Source organism: Engystomops pustulosus, chromosome 9 (assembly GCF_040894005.1).
Source record: "Engystomops pustulosus chromosome 9, aEngPut4.maternal, whole genome shotgun sequence".
Taxonomy (NCBI): Eukaryota; Metazoa; Chordata; class Amphibia; order Anura; family Leptodactylidae; genus Engystomops; species Engystomops pustulosus.
Genome location: NC_092419.1, coordinates 3,256,402 through 3,266,248, shown reverse-complemented (window position 1 = coordinate 3,266,248; position 9,847 = coordinate 3,256,402). Strand labels below are relative to the sequence as shown.

General features: G+C 50.2%; 1 protein-coding gene across 1 annotated transcript; it reads left to right on the top strand.

Moving 5' to 3' along the window:
* Nucleotides 1-3,293: 3,293 nt before the first annotated feature.
* Nucleotides 3,294-9,728, top strand: LOC140076533 (class II histocompatibility antigen, M alpha chain). The gene is made up of 5 exons (XM_072123096.1): nt 3,294-3,562; nt 5,899-6,159; nt 6,954-7,235; nt 8,302-8,430; nt 9,277-9,728. Exons 1-4 carry the CDS (start codon nt 3,502-3,504, stop codon nt 8,418-8,420), a joined length of 723 nt encoding a protein of 240 aa, XP_071979197.1. The 5' UTR covers nt 3,294-3,501; the 3' UTR covers nt 8,421-8,430; nt 9,277-9,728.
* Nucleotides 9,729-9,847: the final 119 nt, after the last annotated feature.

Here is a 9,847-nt window from a genome sequence, read left to right as displayed (position 1 = left end):
CATGAGGGGGGTACATGTGCGGCCGCTCCTCGGATACATGAGGGGGGTACATGTGCGGCGCTCCTCGGATACATGAGGGGGGTACATGTGCGGCGCTCCTCGGATACATGAGGGGGGTACATGTGCGGCCGCTCCTCGAATACATGAGGGGGGTACATATGCAGCCGATCCTTGGATACATGAGGGGGGTACATGTGCGGCCGCTCCTTGGATACATGAGGGGGGGACATGTGCGGCTGCTCCTCTGATACATGAGGGGGGTACATGTGCGGCCGATCCTCGGATACATGAGGGGGGTACATGTGCGGCCGATCCTCGGATACATGAGGGGGGTACATGTGTGGCACCTCCTCTGATACATGAGGGGGGTACATGTGCGGCCGCTCCTCTGATACATGAGGGGGGTACATTTGCGGCTGCTCCTCTGATACATGAGGGGGGTACATGTGCGGCTGCTCCTCTGATACATGAGGGGGGTACATGTGCGGCCGCTCCTTGGATACATGAGGGGGGGACATGTGCGGCTGCTCCTCTGATACATGAGGGGGGTACATGTGCGGCCGATCCTCGGATACATGAGGGGGGTACATGTGCGGCCGATCCTCGGATACATGAGGGGGGTACATGTGTGGCACCTCCTCTGATACATGAGGGGGGTACATGTGCGGCCGCTCCTCTGATACATGAGGGGGGTACATTTGCGGCTGCTCCTCTGATACATGAGGGGGGTACATGTGCGGCTGCTCCTCTGATACATGAGGGGGGTACATGTGCGGCCGATCCTCGGATACATGAGGGGGGTACATGTGCGGCCGATCCTCGGATACATGAGGGGGGGACATGTGCGGCCGCTCCTCTGATACATGAGGGGGGTACATGTGCGGCCGATCCTCGGATACATGAGGGGGGTACATGTGTGGCACCTCCTCTGATACATGAGGGGGGTACATGTGCGGCCGCTCCTTGGATACATGAGGGGGGTACACGTGCGGCCACTCCTCGGATACATGAGGGGGGTACATGTGCGGCCGCTCCTCGGATACATGAGGGGGGGACATGTGCGGCCACTCCTTGGATACATGAGGGGGGGACATGTGCGGCCACTCCTTGGATACATGAGGGGGGGACATGTGCGGCCACTCCTTGGATACATGAGGGGGGGACATGTGCGGCCACTCCTTGGATACATGAGGGGGGGACATGTACGGCCGCTCCTCGGATACATGAGGGGGGTACATGTGCGGCCGCTCCTTGGATACATGAGGGGGGTACATGTGCGGCCACTCCTTGGATACATGAGGGGGGGACATGTACGGCCGCTCCTCGGATACATGAGGGGGGTACATGTGCGGCCGCTCCTTGGATACATGAGGGGGGGACATGTACGGCCGCTCCTCGGATACATGAGGGGGGTACATGTACGGCCCCTTCTCGGATACATGAGGGGGATACATGTGCGGCCACTCCTTGGATACATGAGGGGGATACATGTGCGGCCACTCCTTGGATACATGAGGGGGTACATGTACGGCCGCTCCTCGGATACATGAGGGGGTACATGTGTGGCCGCTCCTCGGATACATGAGGGGGGTACATATGTGGCCGCTCCTCGGATACATGAGGGGGGTACATGTGCGGGTGATCCTCGGATACATGAGGGGGGTACATGTGCGGGTGATCCTCGGATACATGAGGGGGGTACATGTGCGGCTGCTCCTCGGATACATGAGGGGGGTACATGTGCGGCCGCTCCTCGGATACATGAGGGGGTACATATGCGGCCGATCCTTGGATACATGAGGGGGGAACATGAACGGCCGCTCGTCGGATACATGAGGGGGGTACATGTGCGGCTGCTCCTCGAATACATGAGGGGGGTACATGTGCGGCCGCTCCTCGGATACATGAGGGGGGTACATGTGCGGCGCTCCTCGGATACATGAGGGGGGTACATGTGCGGCGCTCCTCGGATACATGAGGGGGGTACATGTGCGGCCGCTCCTCGAATACATGAGGGGGGTACATATGCAGCCGATCCTTGGATACATGAGGGGGGTACATGAACGGCCGCTTCTCTGATACATGAGGGGGGTACATGTGCGGCCGCTCTTGGAGACGCTCTCTAATCTCTAGAGTTTTTAAAATTTACATTAAAGCTAAAATTCCGTAGAATATCCCCACCCCTCATACTCTCCGCTGTGTGATTCCTTCTGCTCATATCATCCTAGTATTTGCCCCTCCCGATGCTACAGACACGGAGCGGCCGTACTGACCACTGCATCGTGGAAATCACCGAGAGTCCTGGGGTTTCCTGGAGTTACTGTAGGGAAGTTATTGAGGGCGAGATCAGAAATTGCATCAGCGCTGCGGCTCAGTCATTCCCCATTTGTGGAAGGAGTGGACGGACAACTTAGAGGGAACCTGCTGCCAGGTGTTACCCCATTACCCTATCAGCCCCCTCAAGTAGGGCAGGAAATGTCCTTTCTCTAATTCCCACTGTGATGTGACATCTCACCAGTAGACCTATTAAAAAAAATCTCCTCAAAAGTCATGTGACAATGAGCAGAGAAGAGTCATATTTTCATGAGAAGAGTCAAGTTTAGAGGCTGCAGGGGGCGCGTTACTTCAGAGCGTCATATCCCTATCTTCACTTCTTTTGCACCTGGAAACATGTTACCCATAATCTCATCTTCCATGTGATTTACAGTACCAGAGATACAGACGGTTAAACATATAATTAAAACTGTGAGCTGCAGATAAAGATCCCTTTAACTGTCGGTATCTCTCTGTATTTTACAGAATGATCTTAAAGATGATATTCTAATCTGTAAAATGACACCAGCAGCATGTTTCCAGGTGCTATAGAACTGAAGATAAGGGTGTATGAAGTGATGCTTCCAATCCAGCCTCTAAGATTGACTTATCTCAGGCTTAATATGACTCTTCTCTGCTCATTGTCACATATATTTGGAGGAGATTGGTTACAGAATAACAGGTAAGATTACACAGAAAAATAAGGACATTTAATACCGGACCAGAGGGGGCAGGTAGATTCTACAACTTCTTATCCTTCTTCTTTATCGTCCTGACATCTCTAAGGGAGAATTCTGTCTACAAATAAAATAAAAACATAAAAGACAATTAAAAAAAACAGCAAACCCTGAAGACTAATAGCGAACAGACGAGTCTCAGGGAGAGTCTGCCCAGCAACAGGTGACGAGGCGCAGCCGAGCTCTGCTATTGGGTGGATGTCAGTATTATGTATGATAGGCGTCAGAGTGCGGAGAGTCCTGTGAGCCACAATGTAACATCCAGCAGACTCCCTGCAGGTGATAACCGGACGCTGCGTGCAGCAGCACATGATGCTGAGGAGCGCTCAGGGACCCCTGCTCTGGATGTAGGACATAGAGGTAGATACTCTGCAGGTCCTTACATGCTGCACTGGTGCTAGAAGTCACTGACTGCCCCACTACATACCCCAGAGACCTTATACCCCCATCCATGGAGAATCCACATACTGTGGTGCTATTGCTCCCCCTGCTGGCCTTACTGGCTCACTGTGGTAAGTGATAATATTTTCTTATTGCAATATAATAATAATAATATGGGTCAGAGTTTTCCAAACTTACTAGTGGATTGCTAGAAATAGTTTTTTTATCAATTTATTTCTGAATTTAAAGTGAAATCTGTACATAGTGTCCTATCTGCAGGCAGCATGTTATAGAGCAGGAGGAGCTGAGCAGATTGTACATAGTGTCCTATCTGCAGGCAGCATGTTATAGAGCAGAAGGAGATGAGCAGATTGTACATAGTGTCCTATCTGCAGGCAGCATGTTATAGAGCAGGAGCTGAGCAGATTGTACATAGTGTCCTATCTGCAGGCAGCATGTTATAGAGCAGAAGGAGATGAGCAGATTGTACATAGTGTCCTATCTGCAGGCAGCATGTTATAGAGCAGGAGGAGCTGAGCAGATTGTACATAGTGTCCTATCTGCAGGCAGCATGTTATAGAGCAGGAGGAGCTGAGCACATTGTACATAGTGTCCTATCTGCAGGCAGCATGTTATAGAGCAGGAGGAGCTGAGCAGATTGTACATAGTGTCCTATCTGCAGGCAGCATGTTATAGAGCAGGAGGAGCTGAGCACATTGTACATAGTGTCCTATCTGCAGGCAGCATGTTATAGAGCAGGAGGAGCTGAGCAGATTGTACATAGTGTCCTATCTGCAAGCAGCATGTTATAGAGCAGGAGGAGCTGAGCAGATTGTACATAGTGTCCTATCTGCAGGCAGCATGTTATAGAGCAGGATTTGCTGAGCAGATTATAGATAGTGTCCTATCTGCAGGCAGCATGTTATAGAGCAGGAGGAGCTGAGCAGATTATAGATAGTGTCCTATCTGCAGGCAGCATGTTATAGAGGAGGAGGAGCTGAGCAGATTGTACATAGTGTCCTATCTGCAGGCAGCATGTTATAAAGCAGGAGGAGCTGAACAGATTGTACACAGTGTCCTATCTGCAGGCAGCATGTTATAGAGCAGGAGGAGCTGAACGGATTGTACACAGTGTCCTATCTGCAGGCAGCATGTTATAGAGCAGGAGGGGCTGAGCAGATTGTACATAGTGTCCTATCTGCAGGTAGCATGTTATAAAGCAGGAGGAGCTGAGCGGTATGTACATAGTGTCCAATCTGCAGGCAGCATGTTATAGAGCAGGAGGAGCTGAGCAGATTATAGATAGTGTCCTATCTGCAGGCAGCATGTTATAGAGCAGGAGGGGCTGAGCAGATTGTACATAGTGTCCTATCTGCAGGCAGCATGTTATAGAGCAGGAGGAGCAGAGCAGGTTGTAAATAGTGTCCTATCTACATGCAGCATGTTATAGAGCAGGAGGCGCTGAGATCATTGTACACAGTGTCCTATCTGCAGGCAGCATGTTATAGAGCAGGAGGAGCTGAGCAAATTGTACATAGAGTTCTATCTGCAGGCAGCATGTTATAGAGCAGGGAGAGCTGAGCGGATTGTACATAGTGTCTTATCTGCATGTAGCATGTTATAGAGCAGGAGGAGCTGAGCAGATTGTACATAGTGTCCTATCTGCAGGCAGCATGTCATAGAGCAGGAGGAGTTGAGCAGATTGTACATAGTGTCCTATCTGCAGGCAGCATGTTATAGAGCAGAAGGAGCTGAGCAGATTGTGCATAGTGTCCTATCTGCAGGCAGCATGTTATAGAGCAGGAGGAGCTGAGCAAATTGTACATAAAGTTCTATCTGCAGGCAGCATGTTATAGAGCAGGAGGGGTTGAGCAGATTGTACATAGTGTCCTATCTGCAGGCAGCATGTTATAGAGCAGGAGGAGCTGAGCAAATTGTACATAGAGTTCTATCTGCAGGCAGCATGTTATAGAGCAGGAGGGGTTGAGCAGATTGTACATAGTGTCCTATCTGCAGGCAGCATGTTATAGAGCAGGAGGAGCTGAGCAGATTGTACATAGTGTCCTATCTGCATGCAGCATGATATAGAGCAGGAGTAGCAGAGCAGTCAGCTACAGAGCCATTTCTCCTGGCTGGATGCAGTGTGATTCTCTATATTATCTATGTATTCTCTGTACCATGGTTATACAGTCAGGGAGGCTGTGATCCCATTCATTTTATCTCTTTGATAGAAACCTTATTTAGTATTTATTGGTGACTGTGATAAGAGCCATATAGAGTCCAATATCCATTCAGTTTACTGGTCAAGACATGGGGGGAAAAAATTGTTAAATGCCATCAGCAATTTTTTGGAAAATTTGCTTCTTGGAGATTTCACCATAAATACAATAGATACAATAGATACATATATATTGTGTGTAATAAAGAATCCATTGTTCTCCGCTCCTGGTTACATTGTATCTTGCAGATGATGAGTATTCCCTCAGCCAGGTGATGTTCTGTCAGCCCCGCGAGCCGTCATCCGGGCTCCTCAAGATGTTTTCTGACGATCAGATGTTCAGTTATAACTTCACTGATAATTCGGTCATTCCACGGATCCAGGAGTTCAGCCCGTGGCGGGACGTGGCCTTCCCCGACCCAGCGACCGTATCCTCCCACATGTCACTGTGTCAGCGATTCAGACACAACTTGACCGAAGCCCTGAAGGATATCACCCCAGAAGCCCGAGGTGGGAGCTCAGGACTTTCTTATCAGTAATCTAGGGGTCCTTGGGCCCAGCAAATCAAAGGATTCTGGGGGTCCTCCTTACATGAGCTCCTGGGTAATAGACCTTAGTATTGGGTAGTCTTCTACTGGACCTCTTGGACCCATGTGTTAGAGCCTGGGGCTCCTCTTGGACCCATGTGTTAGAGCCTGGGGCTCCTCTTGGACCCATGTGTTAGAGCCTGGGGCTCCTCTTGGACCCATGTGTTAGAGCCTGGGGCTCCTCTTGGACCCATGTGTTAGAGCCTGGGGCTACTCTTGGACCCATGTGTTAGAGCCTGGGGCTACTCTTGGACCCATGTGTTAGAGCCTGGGGCTACTCTTGGACCCATGTGTTAGAGCCTGGGGCTACTCTTGGACTTATGTGTTAGAGCCTGGGGCTCCTCTTGGACCCATGTGTTAGAGCCTGGGGCTCCTCTTGGACCCATGTGTTAGAGCCTGGGGCTACTCTTGGACCCATGTGTTAGAGCCTGGGGCTATTCTTGGACCCATGTGTTAGAGCCTGGGGCTACTCTTGGACCCATGTGTTAGAGCCTGGGGCTACCAGTGCTTCAGCCAACCCTGACTGTCCGGGTGGATCAAGGTCTGCAGCACCCAGCAGCTCCATCGGGTGCTGATTAGAGGTCAATGACAAGTGATACATGTCCTTGTGCTTTCTCTTGCTATTGGGGGGTCCTGGTCCTGCCACAGCCAGATTGTGCATCCCATGGGTGCTGTATGGTCACTTCCTATATAACCAGGGTCTTGTGTGTCTCCTAGGTGGTACACATGTGTCCGTTTTCACCGCACGTCCTCTGCGGTTGGGCGTGGAGAACACGTTGGTCTGTGCCATTAATGACGTCTTCCCCCCGGCTCTCACCATCACCTGGAGGAAGAGCTCAAAGATTCTGACACGATCATCAGACTGGCACCAGTACCTCGCTACGGGTGACCTCTTCTTCCAGGCCTTCTCCTACCTCAACGTCACCCCCTACCACAACGACGTCTTCTCCTGTGAAGTACAAGTGGGAGGAGATAACAACACGATCATAGCCTTCTGGGGTAAGTACCTACCTGAGCGGGTTATTCTGGTGCAGGGATAAGGTGCAGCCAGGGAGTGACATGGGTGACGGATCTCTAAGCGTCTGGTGATGTTAAAGATTCTGCGTCGACTCTTTATGTGATGATAAACTCATTTGCTTGATAAGACACAATTATTAGCATTACTGATGGATAGATGTAGTAAGACTTGCCATTGTCTGAAGTGGTAAAGTCCAGGTGCAGCCTGGGAATAGGTGGTAACCTGCGTGCAGACCCATAGGCTGCTTCCTTCAATTCCCAAGTATCCCTGTACAGAGAATAATATCTGATTGCTGGGACCTATCAGAGCACAGCGCTCAGCCCTCTGTGCCACTCCCAGTCACTAAGTGGGTGCCGGAGATACCCCAGCGCTGTGCTTTACAATGTTTGACAGTTTTCTGGAAAGTGTTGTGGAAGCTTATACTGTGTATACACTGAGTGTTCACCCGTGTGATGCTGCGCGTCCTTCTCTGCGGTGTATGAGCTGCAGTGACGCAGGGAAAGGTATTCATGGCTGCACCTTGTCCACAGCGATAGTTACAGGGTCATGGTCGAGGGAGAACTGGTTCTGCTGCAGTAACATTAGGCGAGAGCTTTGTCCACGAAGATCCAAGAAGATCTGTAACCAGGAAACATTGAAAATCATCCGCCCTGAAATTACCACAGACAACGATTTGTTGTAACTTTGTCCAGGGTTTTCCTAGAAATCATCTAAATCTATGACCGGTCATCAATATCAGACTTCTGGGGGTTCTGTACTGAGCTCCCACAGATTGGCCGGACTTTATCATGGAAAGCCCCTCTAACTATACGAGGAAGGATGAGACAACGGGGAGAGAGCAGGGGCCGCCAGACGCCTCCACTGCCCCTTATCCTCCAGAGAGATCTCCGTGTCCCGGATCCAGTGTCGGGCTCTTCCCATAGACCCGTATTCCTCAGAGTTTGATGTGATTATATCTGGTTCTCCGCGTGAAGCTGCTTGTATGTACTTACAGATCCTGTATGTGAGATGTTTGTGGAGTATTTATCAGTCTCTCCTGACTTTCAGTTCCTCAGTATCCCGTCCCCTCCGGACTCCTGGAGAACTCCCTGTGCGGCCTCGGCTTCACTCTCGGAATCATCTTCCTCCTTCTGGGCTTCCTGTTCTTCTATTTGGCTAAGAAGTGATGAAATCAGGGTGAGGGCGTCCGGTGCCACTTAGTGGAGACCACAACCTCTACGTGTTTCTTCATCTGTGTTGTAACTGCAGAACTATTAAAGGGTTTTCCATCAGAAAATACGGTACATAGGAAAATACCAGGAAGTAAAGAAATGATTGATTTACCAAAATATATTCCAATGTTTTGGGAGAACATTTAGTGTTTGCTACACTGAGCTGTGTATCCATGGCAACAGACTGCAAACAAATCCTCAGTGTAGTCAGGCCCTGACGTCCTGCTTTATCCGCCTCCCTCTGCACCTGATTATATTTAGAGGCGAAGCTTTAAGGTTTGGGCTTCATAGCTAAATCTGTATCAGGTCGACCTCCTACTGGGCGTCAGGGATAATAATTGATGCAACACAAATTACAGAAGTCACAATAAATCCTTAGGTCATAATATAAAGAGGAGGCAATGGTCCTGGGAAACGTTATAATTCATTCCCTATAATAACCGGCAACTAATCCGCATTTTTACATCAGTTTTATCACCTGTTGTGCTGCCAGTAATGGGAGCTGATATATTCACACATACACATATATATATATATAACCCCCCCCCCCTCCCGGCACCCCCCGACCCCCCTCCGGCCCCCCCCCTGACCCCACCCCCACGCCCTGAAAGGCTTGTCTGCTGCTCACTGATCTCCACAGGATGAGCCATCCGTATCTGTATCTTATTGCTGTTATTATGTGGCCTGAGTATAAGACATTGTTATATGTTACAGGACGACCCTCGTAACCCCCTCAGGTCTCATATACATCTAGGACCGCTGATCCACCATATACATTGTTTATTCACATGTTTTTCTGTTTTCTCTACAGACTGAAGACTTTTCTGTGGACCAAATCCAGACCTCATCATACGACATGATCCCCAGACCTCATCATACGACACGATCCCCAGACCTCATCATACGACACGATCCCCAGACCTCATCATACGACACGATCCCCAGACCTCATCATACGACACGATCCCCAGACCTCATCATACGACATGATCTCCAGACCTCATCATACGACATGATCCCCAGACCTCATCATACAACACGATCCCCAGACCTCATCATACAACACGATCCCCAGACCTCATCATACGACACGATCCCCAGACCTCATCATACGACACGATCCCCAGACCTCATCATACGACATGATCTCCAGACCTCATCATACGACACGATCTCCAGACCTCATCATACGACACGATCCCCAGACCTCATCATACGACACGATCCCCAGACCTCATCATACGACACGATCCCCAGACCTCATCATACGACATGATCCCCAGACCTCATCATACGACATGATCTCCAGACCTCATCATACGACACGATCCCCAGACCTGATCATACGACATGATCCCCAGACCTCATCATACGACACGATC

Excerpts from the sequence above, each read along its gene's own strand:
- LOC140076533 (XM_072123096.1), top strand. The coding sequence starts at position 3,502 with ATGGAGAATCCACATACTGTGGTGCTATTGCTCCCCCTGCTGGCCTTA. Across the intron at positions 3,563-5,898 it reads GGCCTTACTGGCTCACTGTG|ATGATGAGTATTCCCTCAGC; the intron begins GTAAGTGATAAT and ends TGTATCTTGCAG. Across the intron at positions 7,236-8,301 it reads CACGATCATAGCCTTCTGGG|TTCCTCAGTATCCCGTCCCC; the intron begins GTAAGTACCTAC and ends CCTGACTTTCAG.